Genomic DNA, 22048 nt, shown 5'->3' with positions numbered 1-22048 from the left:
CAAAATGAATAATACATTCCTTATTTTCTGTCCACAGTACAAAGGGTCGACCTTTGTTCCTCTTTGGAGATGAACGTTATGAATCTCAAAACAGCCAAATTTCCAGTGCAGCTGAGGCATAATTTCCAAGATAAAAGTAATTTTGCTTTGATGTCCTCTGGCTGCATTCCCCAGTGTTCCTCTTATTTCTCACTCTGTTCCCTTATTTTCCATGTTTGTTTTGAAAACTACACAACAAATGGCCATACACTTTATTACACTACGAGATCAGTGGCGTAGAAGCAACAAAAAAGGCCCATTCAAAAGAAAGACACAAATTTTCATCCAAACAGGAAAGACTAGTGAAAAATACATAAAATATAATAATGTAATAATTCTTATTTATTTGTTTGTTTATTTATTTATTTATTTATTTATTTATTTATTTATTTATTAGCTTGCTGTAAATTCTATATTTATTTACCTAACTATTAAGTCACTATTTAGTTAGCTAAATTTGTAACTATCATTTTAAAAAAAAATATTTAGCTTACAATTGATACATTTTTATGTTTAGCAATTTATTGGTTTACTGAGCTATCCATCTCATTGATATATGGGACATTATTTTTTGCATGACAGCTGTATTTATATAACAAACTAAAGTTAAATTTTATATAAAGTTATATAATTACATGTTTTTTAATTTAATCATATAACTTGGTACAATTTTATTTATTTATTTTACTAACTAGATATTCAATAAGGGAAACTATACAAATAATAAAATAATCTTCATAAATAAATAAGCTTTACTTACTTATTTTACAGAAAATAAATTTAATTTATTTTATTTATTTAAATAAATAAAATAATCGTTTATTTTCAACTAACTAACTAAAATAATAATAATATGTTGATAATCTTAATTTCTCGTTTTCTTTTCTTATTTAAAATTTTTGCGTTCCAGCTAGATATGACGTCATAATCGCGCGATTTCTCTGGCACGTCATCCTCCATCGACGATCTTTTCACATTGTAAACATTTGAACAGGGGGATCAGCGACGGAGCAAAGAAACTCATGGAGAATCTTGTGAAGGTAATGTATAAAAATACAAATAGAAAGCCTTTGTTTTTTAAACAAGTCTGAAACTGTTTCACTGCTCTGCGTCTGTGTTGTTTGTGTGTTAGCATGGGAGCATTAGCTTCTTACTGCGTGTTATCTACCTGTGTAAGAGTTGACTCTGTCATTTGAGTCAAACAGTCACAAAATAACACATTTCGGGACCTATTTTGCTTACATATGATGCTTGCATCTAATTCAAACAAATACACTCAGACATTATTTTTGTAAATTCAGGATAACGTGACGCCACAACGGAATAGCAATATTTCTGTTGTAGCTATTTTCGTGGTCATAAGGATTCTGATACCATACCAAAATCTCCCTCTTTCTGTCTCAGAGGGTGACCTACTAAAAAATCCTTTTAGTGGAACATCACTAGATTCAATGTTAAGTTTTTTTTGCTCACATTAAATAATAAACAATTTGAATAACGTTTATTTATTTTTCAACAATTTACAACTAAAGCCATTTTGGTTCTCAGTAAGAGTAAACCAACAAGTACACAGTAATAATTAATTAAGCATTTACTATTTCAAATAAAAAATAGCAATTGGGAAAGCTTTCCACTTTATCAAAGACACACACACACACACACACACACACACACACACACACACACACACACACTAATACTGAAGGAAAATTTAGAGACGAGTTAATTTAGCCCTACATATCAGCATGTTTAGATAATGTTAAATAGCTGTGAAGGAAACCTAGAAATTTCTTAGAAATGTATTGATTTCTTTATTTGATTTCAGGATTTTGTGGGGGAAAAAAATCTCCCACATTTACTTTTGCTAATTTAGACAAATAGTTTCATATTACTTGAAGTTAGACAAATATATAAAGTAATATATAAAGTAAACCACATGCACTTTTTATATCTTTTTATAACATAATTATATCTGTGATAATCAGTGTGCCATTATTTTTGCAGTTTTCTAGTGATCTTTTAGCATGTTTTAATTTAAAGCAATTAGATCAAACGATACAATTTGATTTTCAATTTTAAAATTTTTGTGTAATAACCTTTAGACCATGTGAAATCATTTTGACACAAATAACGTAAACCTGAAGTGGTGGTCTCAGTTTGTAATATACACCAACCACATAATACAAAAGCTAAGCAGGATATTAGTACCGAAACAAAGGTACAAAAATCTGGAATAATCTTTGACAAAACAGTTGAAGCAGCAATTATAACAAATAATTGTTTTTTTGTATTGACGGCAGAATTGAAAACTCTTTGAGGAATCATACCCAGAAAGGAAAAGAGCCTCCAAGCCTTCTGTGAATCATTGTGACTGTTCTTCATGCTGCAGCTCAGATCATTGAATGCACAATAGCTTTACATGACAGCTGATCCTGGTACTTTTGCAGAGAATTTGAAAAAAAAAGTGAGGCTTTCAGCATGACCGCATCTTGAACCAGGCAATCAACAGCACAACCAGCTGGTTTGGAAGGGAAAGACAACTACTTCACCTCCTGATCGGATCAAAATGCAAATAACTCTGAACAGGATTGCTGGAACTCTGAACAGGATTGCTGGATGTCTATTTGAAATATTCACAACTTTTAAAATTGGTATTTTTGTGTATTATGTGCGCCATCAACAGATTCATGGAGCTGGTGGCTATGACTCCGACTTCAGTGATGATGATGGAGAGGGAGACTCCTCGGAGAAAGCGAGAGAGAGGTAAAATGAAACCCTGAAGAGTTGAGTCGTGCGCTCATTGTGCTCAGTGAAGCATAGAAATGGTTTCTCTATTCAAATTTCGGAGGTTAACCATGCATCTGTTATACTCCTATAGTGTTCTGAGCAGATACATGTTTTATTTGCCACCTTTCTGTTTATCCGCCTTACATTCGGTGTTCATGTTTGACAGGAAACGTGAGGCGGAAATTTTACAGAAGCCGTTCGAAAAAGGTCGGCACTCCAAGGTGGCTCACTGCAGTTTGCACTCGTGTGAAGTGGACAGGTACTGTACTGCTGCTGGGGAACGACAAAACTTCTTCTGATGTGGGTTTGATTTTTTTATTTCCAAAAAAATGCTCTCAAGTTCCTGCATTTCATTGTATGAAAATCCAGGCGTAGAGTAGAGTTTTACAGATTTTTGTCTTTTCATGATAAACGGGGTAATAAACAGGGGCGAAATTCAATTTTATGTACTTCCATTTAGAGATTTATTCCTTATAGAAGTCTCCATTTCCTTCTTATTGACTTGGAAAAAAAACCCAGAAAAATTTAAAATATAACCTTTGAATTTGGTGCTCATCTTTCAAGCCAGAGTCATTATTATGATTTATTCTTTTGAAAGTACAGCCTTTCCTGTTAATCCACCATGCCATAGAAATGTTGTTCAGAATAACTTCATTTTAATGTTGAAATCTCTGTTTTTCAGAGAGGAAGCCAGAAACAGAAGAGCACATCTGATTTCAATGAATGCTGTATCCTTTTCTGAATTACATGACCCTTGAACTTTTTTCACATTTTACCTTAGAACAACTACAAACTTCAGAGGATTTTGGTTGATTTTTCAGTGATAGAACAACAGAAAGCAACTAAGTATGTTCAATATTTTGACATTAACGTCAGTATCCGTCAGTGTTAGTGAATGATTAACATACTGATATTGGTCCAATAAGTAAACCTAAGTCAGAGAGTCAGTTTTACAGTAACAGAAGGGTAGGGAAATACATATGTATAATGTTGGTAAATATTGTTTATAACAATAATATTAATATCAGCATTGGCCCAAATTTTTATATTGGTGCATTTGTGAAGGTAACTCATGCATAAAAGTGGAGTCTTGGAAAATAAAACTTTGGCTTATTTACTGGGAAGAATGAAGTGATAATGAAGGTTTTTGAGCAGGTGTTTCTCTTGTGGAGTTGATAACGGAGGCCTCAAAGGAGATGTTTTTCTTCTCCTTTCCACCGAAACTCCTCTGAACTGGGTTTGATTTAGGGACATGGCTATCAATTAAACAGAAATGGGAGAAACTGAAAGAAACTCCCTACATGGGAGAGAGCTGGGTGGAAGGCACCATGTTCCTGACTCAAAAGGTATTATAAGAATTGTATGTGTTAAGTTTCACTTCTTCCTTCTTTCTTCCCTTTCTTCTCGCATGCTGATCAGCGTGATTAGATTTTCTAAATAAATTATATCTAAAGACAGATGTGCATTTCTCTGATTGATCCGGTGTGTCTCCCTTTATCAAAACGAAAAAGAATGTTCGTTTTACTTGCTTTTAAGTAACTATCTGAAAAGATGGATCATGAATTTGTGCTTGGCCTCGACCTATGTCGCCATCAGCTTTGCACGTCTTGGAAGTTTTCAAAATTTTGCCCGTTCTTCTTAGCAAAATTGCTAAAGCTCAGTCAGGTTGGATGGAGAGCTTTTGTGATCATCCGTTTTCAAGCCTTGCCACAGTCCATCAACAGGGAATGGCCATGAAGGTCACACTGCAGTGCGTTCTGAGTACCTGGCAGTGGAAACGCTGAGAATATTGGCACAGATAAAATAGAGAAAGAGCATTCGAGAGGCAAACAGGGGCAGGAAATGGTGAGAAATTGTGAAAAGGACAGCTTTTTTTTCATGACAGGGTTTAAAAAGAGATTTAAACTTCCCAATATTGTTTGCACATGACATATCACCATGTTTGTTCACCAATGTTCTCTCTTAAAGATTAGTGGCTTTCAAAGACTAGCTGCATTTATATTAAAATTGCATTAAACACACCCGTTTACTAATTAGTTAGCTTCTGAAGAAAACTGGTTCCTCTGAATTTTAATTAGAGCTTACACAGGGCTTAATAGAAATATATTTTTTCTCTTTTAATATTATTTGGAAGGGAAGAGCTAATACTGTTCCTTCTTTTGCTTGTAAAATGTGACTTATTTCACTTATTTGACTACATTAAAAGTCATGAAAAGAAGTTTGGAAATTGTCAGTATTTGCCAAGAAATGACTGATCAATTGATCCTGAATAAACACTTCCAGTTTGAGCGGCACAAGAAGTTTGTCGGTGACTACATTTTGTATTACGGTGGACAGATGGCCGACTTCAGACGCTCTGCGTGAGTATTCTGCCTTTCTCCTCAAAAATCTGTCGTCTGCTGACCCTCGTGGCTGAATTTGTTTTCTGTATTACGCCACTGGAGTTAGAGACGCGTTGTCACGATCCAGCTAAATACTTTGTTACAGTCGGTGACGGAGATCGTTCCCCCCCCCCCGAGTTATCTGCGCTTAAAATCTTCCTCGTTTGGCCTGTTGTGTATTTCAGAGCTAAAGACAAAACCGATCTGGACGTGCTGCGTGAAAATCACCGCTTCCTCTGGAGGGACGAGGACGAGGATGACATGACATGGTGATTCATCAACGTCAGCTGCTCGTGTTTGAAACTTCATTGCTTCAGACGCTCACCTCACATTTGAAAAATGCATTCTGGGTCTCAAATGTCTTCACTTGCATGCGCATGAGATGAGCCTGTTTATCACTTTTAGTCAACTTCTGACTTCTTGTAAAGGGAAAAAGAAATTGCCAAGAAGTATTACGACAAGCTGTTCAAGGAGTACTGCATTGCGGATCTCAGCAGGTACAAGGAGAACAAGGTGAGCTAAATACATTTTTATAGTTGATCCCTTTTTCAAATTTCCTGTATAAAAAACTCTCCATACGGTAGATGTCTCACTTCTTCTGTGAGACATGGCAGAGTAATCCACTGTTTGACTCTGTCCTAGTTTCTTTAAGGATTCCATTAGATAATTGTCCCAGTGGTGATATAAAGTGTGAAGGTTAATATTTGCTTACTGACACTAATCTCCATCATAACCGGCCCGCTGTTGAAAGAGGTTGGTGGCATGATGGGTTTTTAGAGACTCTGTGGTGTCTATTTAAAAATCTGACAGTTCAGTTTGTTTAAAACGTCACTTTATTAATAATAGATGAAGTAGTGCTGTGAAATAGTACTGCCTCCCTTAAAGATTTTTTTTTTCCCAGATTTTTGCTTTGTTTCAAGCAGCGATAACCTGAGTAAATGGAGAAAACATTTTTGAAATATACTTTTATTTATTAAGTAGGGGAAAAAAACTGTCCGAGCCAACCTGCCGATGTGTAAAATGTCAAGTTGTTTGCCTCGTAAAATGAATTAACTGCGATTAGTCACATTTTCTGGAGAGCTGCGTTCAATTCCATTAACCAAACCCAGTCCTGATTACTTCCAGAGTTGTAAAATCAGCAAATTATTTGATTAGGGTCTATCTGTGATAGACCAGGCTGGTCCAGAAGAGATGAAAAATGCATCAGTCATCTTGGTCTGTCTGAAAAACAGTTGGAAGAATAACATGAATGATGACTTTTTATCTCTGTCCAACAGTTTGGATTTCGCTGGCGAACAGAAAATGAAGTTGTTTCTGGAAAAGGTACGTCTCACTCCCTAATTACTGTAAAGTTGCTGTGTTTTTTTTTCTTAAGCTTTTCTCCCCCTTTATGGATAGCTAAGCCCATAATCCTTGTCTTTATTAGCAGAAAATCCCTGAGGTAAACACAGTCTTCTTCACTTTTAGTTGCCCTTTTGCAAACTGCACATTTCAAGTCAGTAGGATAGTTCTGGAACTTGACTTTCACTCACATAGAAACTTTAAATGTTTTATTCTTAATAATTTTAACATATTGTACATTTACTATTTTGAGAAAGGGCTCACTTTATTTAATTCTAACTGATTTTAAATACACTAAACAGTAACATTTAGTACTTTTTTGATCATAATCATGACAGGAAGTTTACAAATGCATCCACTAGATGGGGACAGAGATAAAGACTCTTTGCTCATTACTTAACACAATAATGTTTCTTAACAAGTTCCCCTTCTCTAGAGACTTAGATGTGAGACTTTAGTTTTACACTTATATGAATATACTATAGAATATTCATTGTTTTTCTATGTTTTGTTTCTTTTACGTTTTCCTCACCTCACCTTCAGGGGATGCTCGAATCCCCTTGATATTTTGACTCATTCAAAACGCTTTAGTGCTCTGTTTATGCCTCTCATCTTCATCCTCCCTCTGTTCTGTTGAGACAGTTTTTGGAAGAGCTTTGATGATTGCTCTCTATTATTTGTTGAGGATTAGTGCCACACCTCCTCTCCTCCGTGTGGCAGTGACTGATATTTATAGTTTTCACCGGGAAGGACAGTATCTGCAGCTTAGTGAGGGTACACCTGCTTCGACAGCTCATTGATGTGCTGGGAGACATATTCATTTTATATTTTAATAATATCTCTGCCAAGGCGGGAGACACGTTCTCTGTGTTTGCAGGCATGTTTATGCAGAAACTGCCTTGTACTGTGGAGCATTTTCAAATAAAGAAGGGAGTTTACTTTAGTGGGGATCCAATGCAATATATTTCCAGCAGCTAAAACAGGACACCGACTTTATCTTAGGAGTTTCTAGTTCTCTTATGTTTACACCGCTGCAGCCCCACAAACATAAAGTGTGTCTGAGAAGGCTGACTAAGCCAATATATTGTTCCAGATTAAGACTGTGTAATCCTGGTCTCTGACAGTTCATCCCCTGTTGCAGTACTCTACAGGAAGTGGGATTAGATGGGTCAGATGCGCTTCACTTCAAGTGTCACCCCTTTGATTTGTGTGCTAATAATTCCCGGTGGGTCAAACTGAACCGCTGCTGGAAACACGGCACTCTCTCGCCTGTGAAATCAATACCAAACTTGACTCTGTAGAGCAGATATAGGATTCCCGTTTAGTTTTGTTGTATCCAGTTATGTACATGAGGTTTAAATATGTGCTATAATAGAAGGAATACAACTTTAACACTGATTTGGCTTAAGCCGAGCAGAGCAAACACTCGAATTGGTGCAAAAATTCATCGGCAAGAAAATGTGTTTGATTTCCAGCAATTCTACGTGGAGTACGTGTTGTTAGTCCCAGCTCACGTGTAATAGAAATGACATAACCAGACTAGATCTCTGTTTACAGATAAGTTTTAAAGGGCTGAACTTTCCCCCTGTCAAACTGACCTTTCATACACGCATAAGGTCCATGCACTTTGGCTCTGCTGCAAACGTCTTTGTTCAAATAAAAGAGTTATGTTCCCGTTAGGTCATGTCCACCACTCTCCATCCAAAAAGGTGATTTGCCAGGACACTTAGCCTTCCTTTCATGGCTGCGGGGTGATGTAAGGTCGAGGAGTCAGACGTACTTTCAGGCTTTCTTTATACATCTTGCTTTAGACTTCTGTTCAGAAAATTATTTGATTATGTCACCATCCTTGCTGGTGAGAGGGGTTTAGAAAATATAAAAAACATATTATCCAGTTTGAATTATGGACTGCCTGACAGATTATATGTAAAAAAAAAAACAAACAAACAACAAAAAAACATTCAGAATAAATCTAAATGTGAAACGTTGATATTCTTATTTAAAGAAAAAAAGTATTTCGTTTTAATAAATTTTGGATTTTATGACAAATCAAATGCGATAAAGGGCGTTTTTAACAGCTTTTTTTAAACTACCAGGTGCAGGAAGGAATTGTGATTTAATAACCATAGGGTTCGCCATATTTTATCTCATTAGCGATGGGTTTGCTGTGTTTTCATCGTTCACTCTTCACTGCTGCTCCGTTTTCGGAAAACCAGACCCACTCTGTGTACTGTTGACTTATAATGATCTGGAAAGCCTTCAATATTCTTCATATCATTAATGGCAAATATTCTTTGCAATTCTTTGGTGTGGAGAGCCTTAAGTTATTTTTTCTACTTCAGAACACAATGAAAACACATCTATTCATCCCTTCTGGAGTATTGATCATGTTTTTTGTCACACCACAAACTTTAATCTTGCTGATTTAATATTTTCATTTGTGTTTACTGGAACAAGCTTTGATTTTAACAAATCCTTCATATCTTATTTCTTTTTCTGTTTTTTTTTTTTTTGTTTGGCTAAGAGCGGTGCTAAATTAAATTACCCTCAAGATTGATGAAAAAGTAATGGATTTGTTTTGGCTCTCCGTTACCAAAATGTATTGGTGCTCTCATTACGTTCATTTTCTCTAATCAGTGTGTGATTGCTAACTAAGTCCATGACAAAATAATTTGATCAAACATCACTTTTCCTTCCAATAAAACATGTTGATTAAACTTTCACACTTTGAATGAGGATGGTAAATATTATAGCGGAGGTGCAAGACGCTTTGTCTCCCTCCCTTAAGCTGCGAGAACAAACACTCTTTGTATTTGTTTTTATCTGAGAGGAGTCGATGTACTGTAATAACTACACGGCCTTTTAGAGCTATTTTACAAATATCAGCATGTCCAAGGGCAGCGAACATCACTGTCTTCTCTTCTCCCTGCAAAGAAGAAATTCACAGAGAGTGCAATGTTTGTTTGCCCTCGAAATCAGCTTCTATACTCTAATCCTTTTTTTTTTTCTTTTCAACTTTATCTGTGATTTTTGACATCAAACACCCTTCTTAGCGGCTTGCTGACACAGTAGTGTCGCCACTGTGGTGGAGATATTTGCCTGCAGCTGATAGGCCCCACTGGCATTTAGCTGACTTGTTTGTGAAAAGCTTGTGTGCAACTGACACTGGGCTTTTGTGTTTTTGCTCAGATTTTCAGTTTGTCTTGAAATTCTGTTATGCCGGAGCAGATGTTCAGCTGCAGTGCTGCATTCCCGGTCATGTTTTTCAGGGTTTTTTTTTTCCTCTGGTATAAATTACACTTCAGTGTAGCTGTCAGCAGGAGGTCAGAGGGCAGCGGTAGATGATGTTAAGCTGCTTGTACGTGGGCGTCCCCAGATGAAATGGGGAATGGTCTTTGCTTGTGTAACATCTTGCAAGAAAAATGGTCTCTACATTCTTAAAGAGCAGGAATGAGACTCGACACACCTCTGTGTCTTCTGGGGGACTAACACTTTTAACTGGAGCACGCCAACTTTAGCTTTTTCACATTTTGTCACGTTGCAGCCGCTGACTTCAATGGGTTTTATTTGGACTGACTATAAATGCGTATCACATCAGATTTGCCTTTGTGGAAAACAGGAGAAAACATGAGTCAGTTCCCTTCTCCAAAATTATGCACTACTTTGTTTTGGTCCATCACATGAAATCACTACTTCAGAAAAAAAAAAAAAGGAGTTTCTGATTGCAACTTGAGAAAATGTCAAAGAATTTAAGGAATAGTGTTATTTCTCAAGGTTATTTTTACCTTTTTACAGTGGTGTGTCTTGGATTTTCTTAAATTGTTCTAATAGATGAGGTTGATGGAGGGCATTTAGAGCTTTCTCAGTAGTTTATCTCATCTGACTTCATTTTGCATTCTGGCTGTTTCCTTTAAGTTCCTGCTGAAGTAAAATGAAAGTGGCAAACCAATTTATAGGTGAAATCATCACTTCTTCTGCTTTAAATAATGTATTTAGCCAAGCCTTTGTTCCATGCAGTGTTTGTACTTCATAATTAGCAATACCCTGCTGGGCTCTGTGTTGCCAGACTGAATAGATCAGTTGCAATGTATCTATTAAATGTGATTTTTAAATGACAGCTCCCAGCTCCCGGGCTTTAATCTCAGGGACAAACTGTTTAGTATTTTCTGTTTATCTGTGATTGTGTGCTTTCAGATCTTTGTTTCTTAATGGAAAAGCGATCAGTCAAAAGAAATGGATACAATGCAGGTAATCTCAGTGGCGTCTGACGCTGTTTGCTCAGCAAAACAGAGTGAATGTTTGACACTTTCAAACCGTAAAGCGAACAGAGAACGCATCTGGGTCAAGTGGGTTAGCAGTTCCCCGTGTCGTTTGCAGAGTTTTAGAAGTTCATGTGCACACATCGAGGAAAATCAGCTCCTCACAGGCCAGCAGCAGGCGCTGAGAAGCTTGTTGGGTAGCGTTACGATGACCAGCCATTTTGAAGAGCAGCTCCGCATTTTAGAAAATTTGCCTGCATCCACATTTCACAGAAAGTTTGTTGATGACATATTTACGTCTATCATGTCTCGGTTAAAATCCCTGGGGTATTTCTGACTGCTATAATAAACATTCCCTCCCCCCGAACATGTTCTGGATCTTTCTCCCAGCAGAACATGCCTGAAAAATCTCCGAAGGGAGGAACTCAGGGAGCATCCTGATCAGATGTAGATTAACCGAGCAGCCTTGAGATGTCCTGTTGGCAGTTTGTCACGGGCCATGTAGGGACTCACATGGTGGAAGAAGGTGCACTTGTTGGATGAGACCAAAGTTAAAATTCTTTGGATAATAGGCGAATCCCTATGTCTGGAGGGATGATGTCGCAAATTATACTGAACAAAACATCTTGGTTGTGTCACTTGGTAGAGGCAGCATCATGCGGTGGTGGATAGTTTTCTTCAACAGGGACAGGAAGGTAGATCAGAGTTGACGGGAAATGGATGAAAGAAGATTTGAGACTTGGGTTGGGAGGTCGACTTTTCCTGCAGGACAACGACCCTAAACATAGAGCCAGAGCTTCAGTGGAAGAGAGGGCGTTACTGTGAGCACTAGTCACTGTTTGGTATTCACAAATTCATCTATTTGAAAATGCAGCTTGGGAAACTGAAATACCAAAACTCAATGCGACTTGACATAGCATTAGCTGTCATTTGCAAGGTAACCAATCGAGGAGATTCCCTTGAGAAGTGTACATGCTAGCTTCTCTCTAAGAGCTAAGACAGTTTCCACTCTGGACATTAATGCATATTAAGGTATATTTGATGTTTGAACTGTTAATATAGGCAGTTATAAGTGTTTTTAGAGAGGTCGCAAGTATTTGTGGATTTTAGCTCAACATACCCCAAAAGACTTGCAGCTGCAATTTCAATAGATTGTATTCTTATAAAGCATTTACTGATACAGCTTGAATGTACTCGATATATCCCATGGTTCTTTGGTGAAAGAAAACATAAAAGCATGAATCATTTCCCTTCCTCTTCACAATTATACTCTACTCTGTGTCGGTCCTTCACATAAATCTGCGAACAAGATCGTAAGAAGGATCTGACTGATCAACTTCAGATGGATTCTGAAAATCTCAGAGTCTAGTTTCAGCATCGATGTTGAAAGAAAAAACATTTTCCTGCCTATTTAGTGCATATTTACAAGATGCTTGAAGAGGTTCAGCGTTAGACTATTCAAACTGTGTGATGCGTAAGAAGTCTCCTGCTGGAACATCTCTCTGCTGATGAGGTTAATTGGCAGCAGGTCAGTAACATAATTAAAGATAAAAGGAGCATCCCACAGAGGCTTTTAGACTTAAAGATGGGTAGACCTCACCTCTGTTGGAGAGGGGATGTGAGAAGGTGTTTAATCAGTTTAAAAGATAAAATAAACAAAATATACAACAAAACTTTTTAGATTCCCCAATTTGTTTGGACGGTAAACCAGGAAAAAAAAAACTCTCTATATCTGGGGATCTGATGAGCGGGACTGAAACCCAACACTGATTGGCTGTAATGTTCAGGGCTTTTAGCCAGCATCAGATTAAGAGTTGTGAGTTTGCCAAATGATCTAAAAACGTAGATCTAATAAAAACCAAAGCTTCTTCTGGAAGTGCCTCTGGCTGTCTTAAAAGTTATTAATGATGAAATTGAAGCAGAATGTAAAAACTCTCCTAAGGTCCACTGGGTCAAAATCCAAAAGCGTCAAAGATAAAATACTTTCCTCTTTTTTTATTGCATGTACTATTTTTGTTTATCTGAACTAGACAGATGCTTTTTTTTTTCTCAGAAAGCAAAAATAATTCAATCAAACAAATTGCTCTGCGTCAGTTGTTATCATGTAAGATTCAGAAATGATTTCACATGAGTCACGAGTATCTGAGAGTGATTTTGAAAATGAATACCCGCTGACTCAGGCCTCAAACTCTGACTTTATCCAGTGACCGTTAATCATGCAGCCATCTGTCCTGCAGTAAATGTCTGTCTTGATCTCAAGCTGCTGGCTGGTGGCATAATTAGCCATTGACGTAAGAGGGAAGGAGTTTCCCCTCTTAGCGGGCTTTACTTAGCCAACCTGTTGTCAGTTTCAGTTTTTTCTTTTTCTTTTTTTCCGTAGACCCATGTGAGGCTTACCCGACCTTAAGTGTGGGAACAGTTAAACCACAATGGACGTCGTTTACCTTATCTTTAAATTATGTCAGTGGGCATTTAAATAGAAGTTAAAGCAGAAATGCCCCCTTTGTGCCGCTTAAAAAGAAACCCTCAAAAACACATAAAAGCGACTAAATTGGTCCATTTTATTTTTCACATGAGACATTGTAGCGCCCGGGGGGCTGGAGGCTGACAGAACTAAGCGAACAATTCTGGCCTTGATTATATTTGAGTTTTTGGCATTTATGCTGTAAAAGAAATTGCCTGAACACAGATTTAATATGAATTTTACTCTGCCAGAGTTGAGGTTGTGTGTACCTCTGGTGGGGGTCAAACTTGCACTGGTGTGCCCTTTGAATATATGATATTCTTTTATATTGGACACTGAGCTGGTTCTCCAATGCTGCAGGGAGTTGGAACTTATTCAAGGGCAGTTTGTCGCACAAGAAATGCTTTTGTGATCTTTTCTTTAGCTATAAACACCACTGTTTATGTACATACATTAGATATTTATTAGGATTTTATATGTATAATAAAGACTTGGAAAACACCACGGACAAATTCCCAGTTTATTGCCAATGTTAGAGTTAATGGGCAGAACAGCATACTATTGTCTCTAGGTGGAAGTTGTTATTGACACTAATTTGATGGGATGAGGGCTTTAATTTGAATTGATGACGCAAAACCAGAAAGTTCTTTTAAAATTGCTTTAGGGAGTTATTTATCATAAGGAAAGCTCTGGTAAAAAAAAGTTTAACAATAAAGTTTATCTCGGGGGGCGGGGGAAAAAGTGGCTCTGGGTAATGATGTGAGGACAAATCTTACAGAAAAAGTTGTTTGCCTGATTCATAAACTTTACTTGAACGTCATTAATTTTAGTTGCTGTGCATGCAGCTCCAAGGCAACTGCAGCCCAACACACGGAGCATTAAGCACTGCAAATACCAGCACAGTCTCCATCTCAACGTGAAACTCACTGGAAGGGGTGGAGACGCTCACATTGGTCAGGAAAAACAGATATTACACAAAATAATGACCTTTTTATGCTATTTTAGCCACTGTGCAAACAAAAATAGGTTCTTATTGGCTTTTCTTTGTGACATTATGGGAAATGGACTTAACTTTTCTGACCACTCAAAGTGACATTCCCACTTTTAGACTCACAAACATTTATACACCAATACACAGATCGGTTTAGAGTAGACATGCCAAGTATAGCGTTTGTGTTTTCTCTCCCGATGGCAAATCCTGTAATTGTTACAACCTCGGACCAGAGCCAGACGTCTCTTGGTTTTTTTTTGTTGTTGTTGTCTGTTGTTTTTTTTTTTTTTTTTAGCTGACGTCATTGCTTCTTAATCTCACACGTGAGTCTGCCTTTTGGCCGCAGCAGCCCGAAGTGGCAGCAGCCAGCGTCACCTCAGCCGATTGTTGAAAGCATCTTGAGCTGCTGCAGGTGAGGGCGAATGTCGCTTTTCCCACAGTGGATCCCTTCCTGTCCCCGAGCCAAGAGCGGAGCGCTATGACGCACTCGCTCCTTCTGGTGCAATCTGGAGGAACCCCGGAGACCAGATCAGTGCACCTTAAGCTTCTCTAGGGATAATAGGCGGGCTGTGCAGTGGCTAGAGGGTGGCCCTGGGCCATGAGGAGAGATGAAATAAGGGAGATGAGAAGGAGCTTTGTTGATAAGGTGGAAGGAGTGCAGAGATAGGTGAAGAGGGGTGAAAGAATGGTTGACACTTCTGGAAGTTTTGTGAAATCCCCACTTCTCAAATAAAACTTTTATGTCTTTATTTCTAATATTTTCCCTGTTAGGCCTCTGACTCAATTGATTTTTATGTCTCACTTTGTGCATATCGAAATAAAAAGTCGGCGAATAAGTAGGGGGAGGGTAAAAAAATGTGCCTGTAAACTTTTGCAAAGTGCTGTATGTACTTTGATCTTTCAGGTCAGTTCCAGTGTGGGAACAAACACTGTGGAAAAGAGGAGGGCCTGAAAAGCTGGGAGGTGAATTTTGCCTACGTGGAACACGGGGAGAAGAGGAACGCTTTGGTCAAACTCAGTGAGTTTGAAAATCTGTTTTAAATACGTAATTGGGTATGTGTTAACCCAACTCCGTGGCTGATAATGCACCTGTCTGTCACCCCCAACCCATAATAACACTCTTCCAGGTGTCACACTGCAGAGAATCGCGTTGAAATTACTGTAATTTGCGGATCCGCCAAGTCAGTCAAGCTGAGAATGACAGGCTCTTTTAACGAGCTCAAGTGGCAGGTCAACGCCAAACATAATATACAAATCTAGTTTTTGCTACGTATGAGTCCAATTTGTGACTGTTTAGAAAAAAAAAAAAAAGATTATGCTTCACCAAGAAGATGTCAGAGAAACAGAATGATTGGAGCAAAGCAGCCAAATGGCTTTCTTAAACAAAATATCCACAGTGACAGTAATGTTGAATAGTTTTAAACCTCTTATATTCTTTATGCTTTCCTTCTAAGCATCCAGACTTTGCAGTAACCTTTAAAGGTGCTTTGATCATTCCACTCCTTTGAAGGCTTTTTAAAGTTTTACCTTGGATTTTGGCTGCTTGTTCTTCTGTTTATCCTGTCAAGTCCTTGTACCCAGTCATGGTAGCATACATTACAGTGGAGAGGACGGTGGATTCACAGAGAACAGGTCTAGGGTCAGGGAATGGGACGCTAACATCTGTGCAGTCCTAATACATCCTGGACTCAAATCCCTCGTTTGTGTGCGCAGATTTGATGAGTAAAGCTGATTCTGATATTGTCCAGTGCTTGACTGCAAATCACAAAACTCAGTAGGTGAAGGAGAAAAGAAGTATCAAGTTAGAACAAGAAAACCTAAGATGAACAGTATCTGAAAGTTGTTTTTAAGTAAAAAATAGTTAACAGGAACCGGCCCTAAGAGAGGTTTGTTTATATCCCTTGGCCTTTTTTCAAGTGTTGTCAAGTTACAACCACAAACTTCATTGTATTTTATTGGGACGTTATGTGATAAACCAACACAAATACAAACAAATTACAAACAAAATTGGTGTCCATTTTTATTCACCCACCTTGACTCTGATCATCTCGAATAGTACAAGTTGTAGGCAGTTGCCTGCAGAAGTCGCCTAATTCATAGTATGTATGTGTCTTGAAGTGAAACCCTGGGCTGCACTCAATAGCAGTCAATAAAGTTTTTCACTTTGAAAGTGCCACCTTTGTCCTTACTTGTCTAGAAAGATGAGAGATGGAAAAAACAAAAACAAAAGGGAGAAACATTTTCCAGTTCTGTGCAACACAGAAAGAAAGACCGCTAAGTGGGTTAAGTCCTCCACCTTCACCTGTCACCTCCACTCACTCTGCCTGCAGCTAACGCTAAGTCAGATAACATTTAGCTTTCCAGACTTGTCTCGTCTGTTGAACTTGTTACCAGCTTGTATTATTATTTGTTGGACATGAAGCAGTTTGTAGTTCAGGGTTTACATGTAAGTTTCATTAAAATGCTATGATGGTGCATCAGTTATAGCTTCACTTGCTAATGAGCTGACAGGCATTTTTTTGCAGCAATAACATGTGAATATGATATCAATGGTTGTGAAAATGGTCTGAGTCTTACCTCTCTCAAAGTAGACTAGTCTTGTCTTGGGTTAGGTAATAAAACAAACTCCCCAAAGCGTTGAACATCTTCCAGGGCACTGTTCAAGCCATCATCTAAAAAAATCTGAACATTTTGAGGACTTAGAAAGTCCTAATCAAAGTTCAGACGTGAACCCAGTTGAGAATCTGTGACAAGACCTAAAAATTTCAGCTAAAAGCTGCAATCTTTGTAAAGAACATTGGGCAAAAACTTTAAGAAGTGGGAGGCTGATGGAGGCATACCTGCAGCTGAAATCGAAGCAAAAAACTGTCTTCTGAAAGTATAAATTTGTGGGGACTGAATACAAATGCACACGTCTCAGAATTTTTAGTGCGAAACATTTCGAAAACCAGTTATCGTTTTTCTTCTGCTTCACAATCATACAACACTTTGTCCTTTTCTGTCACGTAAAATCTCAATAGAATACATCAAAGTTTGCGGGTGTGGTGTGACAGAACCTTGAAAATTTCTAGGGTCATGCATAAATTTACTAGGTACTGAACTGAATGCTAATTTTTTTTAGTCAATATAACTGTAGCTTATTCCACAAGTTAAGGAGCCTTTTATGCCAGAATGATTCATGTTGACTTAAGTGGATTAATAAATGAACAAAAATAGTCCTTGAAAATGATCAGATACTTCATCAAAAATAAGACAAATAGCAGCCATGATTCAAAAAACCTTAAAAGTTCAACAGATGTTGATCAAGTATAAATCCATCCATCCGTCTGTCTGTCCATCCGTCCGTCCCTTCATCCGTTTTCTTATCCCATTGGGGTCAAGAAGGGTGCTGGTGCCTATCTCCAGCTGTCAACAGGCGAGCGGTCGCCAGTCCTGAAGTATAAAGTCTAAAAGGTTTAGAGAGGAGAGAAATACACTTCTGATAATAAAACAAAGACAATTATCTGTAAATAAACTCCAGATCAAAATGCCAGACTTCATCCTTCCATTTAATTTGCATCATAACCACAAGGAGGTCAGCAGTACTGACATTGTTTCTTTTTTAGGACTGTGTCCTGAATGCTCGTTCAAACTCAACTACCATCACAAGTAAGCCCACTTACATTTGATCTTTAATATTTAAAAAAAAAATCTAGGTTATTTGGCTCTCTAAGACATATTTCTGAGACTGTGGAGAGTGTGCACTTGTCTGCTCAAAGTAGGGCAGACCACCACAGACAGCGAGCACACAGTGATGCGGCGCTCTGGGGCTTATAAATCCAGCCTCGGCTCATAACTGCTGTCTGAAATTACCAGCGATGTTGTGATGACTATCAAAAATAATTAAAAACCAATATGCTTTTGCTTTGATTCAATCTGTGTTGCTTTTTGTGCAAGGGTTAAGAGTTTACCATGTTCCATTTTGGTCAATCTGTGCTTCTTTTCAGGAGAAAGGAGGTGAAAGTGAAGAGGAAAAGAAAGATCTCCGAGGAGAACGAAGAACCAACAAAGAAGAAGAGAAAGAAGAGGAGGGAATCCTCCTCTCATTCTAAAAAACACAGACACAAGAAGCAGAAAGGTACCGCTGCTGCTGTTTAAAGAATCTACCACTCAGAAGCAGCTTTGTTAACATTTAATTATTTTTTTTATTTTGTTGAAATGTTATTACTCTATGTGACATTTTCCACAGGCCGCTCTACCTCCTCCAGCAGTTCGGAGTCAGAGGGGCAAAACTCTGATAAAGGTGGCGCACACAACTCCAAATTACACACCCACACATCACTTTCGCACTGAAAAAAAAAGAAATCCAATTTTTATCCCCTTCCTTGGACATTCAGATCGCTTTGCTTCCAACTTTTTTGACTGAAAACACGCTGACAGCTCCTCCTGGAGGCACATAGGTTAACCCTGCTGTTAATGCTAATCGGCTGACAGCGGGTCTGTCTTCCTTTGGCTTTTATTTATTTTTTAAAATGTTTTTATCTCCACTTTTATTTAGTCGTTCGCTGTGAACAGCGTGACGTAAGGTGCGCCTCTGCCCCCGTGCGTCTTTGTTTTGTTTCGTTCCTTGACGGATCACAGGGCAGGGAAGGTGAAAATGTACACGAGGAGCAAACTTCCTTGTTATATAATTTAGCTCAGCATGCTGTGAGAACCGTAAACACACAGATGCTCTCTGTTTGCATTTGTATTTGAAACCGGTGGACTTTGGAAATGAGCACCAGACCTTTTTAGGAATGTAAGTTGTTCACAGACGTAAGGAGCTAAAGACGAGGCTGAAGTAGGAAACACACAGCAATAATTAACCTGTTTCAACTCGTAACAAGTTATTTTACCCCAACGGATACAAGAACCAACTTTCATTTATTCAGCAGCCGTCCTGGAAGGTTGCTTAAAGAATCCTCTCACATAGGAAATGACCCTCTTTTGTTCCCAGTGACCTTTGTTCTGGTTTTGTGTCCTTCATGTTTTACTTTGTGACCTTTCACCCCTTCGTCTCTAGTTTTCTACCTACTTTCTCTATGTATCCTACCTCTTTTCCTTCTTTTTTTCCATGCTTCCTCCTGTCTTTTACCTGCCTTTTTTCCTTCCTTTCTTCTTTCTTTACTTCCTCTTTCCTTTCCTTCATTCCTTCGATCTTTCTTTCTTTTGCATTACATTTTTGTAAAAGAACACTGTTCACTATTATCTTGTTTTCTATTAAACTCCCCTAACAGACAGTGAAGCTGGGAATGAACCAGACAGCCAATCAGAAGCTGACCACTGGCGAGGCCCCGCCCCTGCTGTGGAGGAAAAATCGAGGTGAGGTTAATGGACTAATCTTCATATATTATCTGCCTCTCTAAGCTCTCGAATGTGTGTTTTGGGGATAACGCAGCATGTAGCTCATTTGGATGTTTGCCACCGCGTTTTTTTGTTTTGTTTTTTTTAAGCTGTCAGGACAGGTGGGAGGCGCAACCTTTAACCTTCAAGAACCCTTTTTTGAAAAGTTTTCTGCATGTAAACCTTTCTCCCGTTTCCTGCTCCCCGTTTCTCACCGTTTGTGCTCTGAGTCATTGTTGGAAGCCGACAATCATCTCACTTCATGTAGAGTGCTGATGCTCTGCCAGAGTTAATCACAGCCCCCCTATTCGACTGTTTTACGTCAGCACTGAGCATGACAGGAATTGACATGTCTGTGTTTTGGTTGTTTCATCTGTTTAGGGAGGAAGAGTTTGATGACTACTTTGAAGACATGTTTCTTTGAATCTGCTGGTATCAGCGGCAACCCTGCTGTGACTACACTTCCTTTTGTATCCCACTGATATTAAGTATGTTCTATTTGGGTCTTGCGTGCATGAAATAAACATAATGTTTACCCTGCCTCTCCGTGTCAGTTTTCTGTTTACATATCTCGGCTTTCTTTGTGCTTCACTCTCTGAAGCACAAACTTCATAATTGGAAGTGGTTTGAGTGCTGTGTGTGGCTCCTGGCATGGTGAGGCATGATAAAAGGAGCTGTTTTGTAAAAGTATTCACACCATTTTACTTTTGATAGCTCTCAGTCATTGTTCAACATTTTGTCGCGTTATAACCACAGCATTCAGTTCATTTTTAAAATGCATGTATCTATGTAGATTTATACGGGTTAAACCTCACACCAAAAAAAGCTTGAAAATCTGACAGAGCAGCAGTGAGAGGGAAACTGACATGAAATATTCAGTCTTCTGAAGCTGGTGATAAAACCCAGGAAATTTTACTCGTCGTTTACAATTTAGCGCCTCTTCAGCGCCAAGAGCTAACATCAGTTGAAACCCAACAAAACGAATCGAATTCAAAAATACTTTATTGATCCCAAAGGGAAATTAAATGTCATTGTAACTTATTTAATTAAAACATTGAAATTAAAAAGCTTGAGTGGATTAAGACTATAAACAGACTTCAGATCACTTTAGTCTTATGTTGTCATAAAAGGCCATGTTTTATTTAGACTCTGGTCTTTCCAGTGGCGTAACACATGTTTGATAAGTGACCTTAAATGACTCTCCTGGATGCCCTCTAGCTCATAAAAACTACAAAATGCATTTTAAAATGAGGCACCGCTGCCAGATGATTTAAAACAATCTGGCAGCTACTTTCAGGTGTGTTATGAAGTGTTTTATTGGCCAAACTTTTAATGGACTTCCCGTTGAGATCTTCATCTATTAGAAACAGGATTATACGACTATTAGAGAACGTGTCGCTAAAATCTGAATGTATTGTGATGACACTCGGGTTTGAAGCTTTTCACTTGTATCTGCAATTATAAACAGAGGCTTGAAATCAGAAATGATGGGCTCATTTAAGCAGCTTACTAGCACTGCACAGATTAAATACTTGACATGCATAACACAGGGGAACAGCAATACGATAAAGGCAGGTTTTCATGGAGCTGTTTTCCCCGTATGTAGCGTTATTATAGATGACACTGAAAGGAACGTCAGGAGACAAGTTGAGATTTAAAAACCAAGAAAAGTTTCTAAAAGGACAACACAAGGAATTGCTAAAAAGGCAAATCGAGGCTTCAAAAGAACTATAGCAGGATTTATTTTCTTGACTCAATGTTTTCCAGTGCAGCAGGAGCTTCATAAAATAATAAGGAAAAAAAAAAATTAAATCCTGCTCCCTCAAAATTTACTGTCAGATACTTGCAAACATAAATCAAAAAGATCAAATTCATTTGTGACTTTGCAAGCAAGTCATGAGAGCTAATAAACTTAATATGGAACAGATGACAACCAAAAGCAGAGCTTTTCTTAATGATCAGAAATGAGAAAGTCATTGGAAGCTTGTTGTCTTTTAACTGTTCACCAGAAAAAAAAAAAAAAATCTAACAATGGAACATTTTTGTAAAGAATATAAACATCAGAGAAATAAGTACATAGAAAATCCCAGAAAAAGTTAAGCTTTCTGTTTACTTCAGTCAACAAATAGGCTGCGGATTAGCTCCAAGCATCCCTCAGTCCAAGGGCATACTGAAGTGGTCAGCTCACAGAAAAGGCAGCTACATGGGGCTGTTAGAAGATTAAGCGCCATATCTTAAATAAATACAATTACTTTACCCCTTTGATGCTGCCTATCTTCTTTTCCCTTTCTGCCTTGCTTTTCAAACAGGGACTCATGTTGGTTTAAAGTACGGAGAATGATACGGCGCATGCCCTTCCCCCACTTGTTGCTTTGCACTGTCAATCATGGGGCTAGAAGGCTAGTCTTATACTTAGAAAGGATAC

At 38.2% G+C, this 22048-nt stretch overlaps 1 protein-coding gene across 2 annotated transcripts; it reads left to right on the top strand.

The window, feature by feature from the left end:
• Positions 1–984: 984 nt before the first annotated feature.
• Positions 985–20165, top strand: fra10ac1 (FRA10A associated CGG repeat 1). Of its 2 annotated transcripts, XM_014983022.2 has the most exons (14): positions 985–1079; positions 2723–2802; positions 2993–3085; positions 3509–3554; positions 5110–5186; positions 5393–5476; positions 5636–5720; positions 6485–6530; positions 15167–15280; positions 17868–17910; positions 18249–18379; positions 18491–18544; positions 19518–19602; positions 20005–20165. In XM_014983022.2, exons 1-14 carry the CDS (start codon positions 1062–1064, stop codon positions 20045–20047), a joined length of 999 nt encoding a protein of 332 aa, XP_014838508.2. In that variant the 5' UTR covers positions 985–1061; the 3' UTR covers positions 20048–20165. The 2 variants fall into 2 exon arrangements, with proteins under 2 accessions (XP_014838508.2, XP_087872573.1); XM_088016447.1 differs by lacking the exon at positions 15167–15280.
• Positions 20166–22048: the final 1883 nt, after the last annotated feature.

Source organism: Poecilia mexicana, unplaced genomic scaffold (genome assembly GCF_051168715.1).
Source record: "Poecilia mexicana isolate PSO_F unplaced genomic scaffold, ASM5116871v1 scaffold_19, whole genome shotgun sequence".
Taxonomy (NCBI): Eukaryota; Metazoa; Chordata; class Actinopteri; order Cyprinodontiformes; family Poeciliidae; genus Poecilia; species Poecilia mexicana.
The sequence above is the reverse complement of the archived record's forward strand: the minus strand, read 5'-3'. Positions and strand labels throughout refer to the sequence as shown.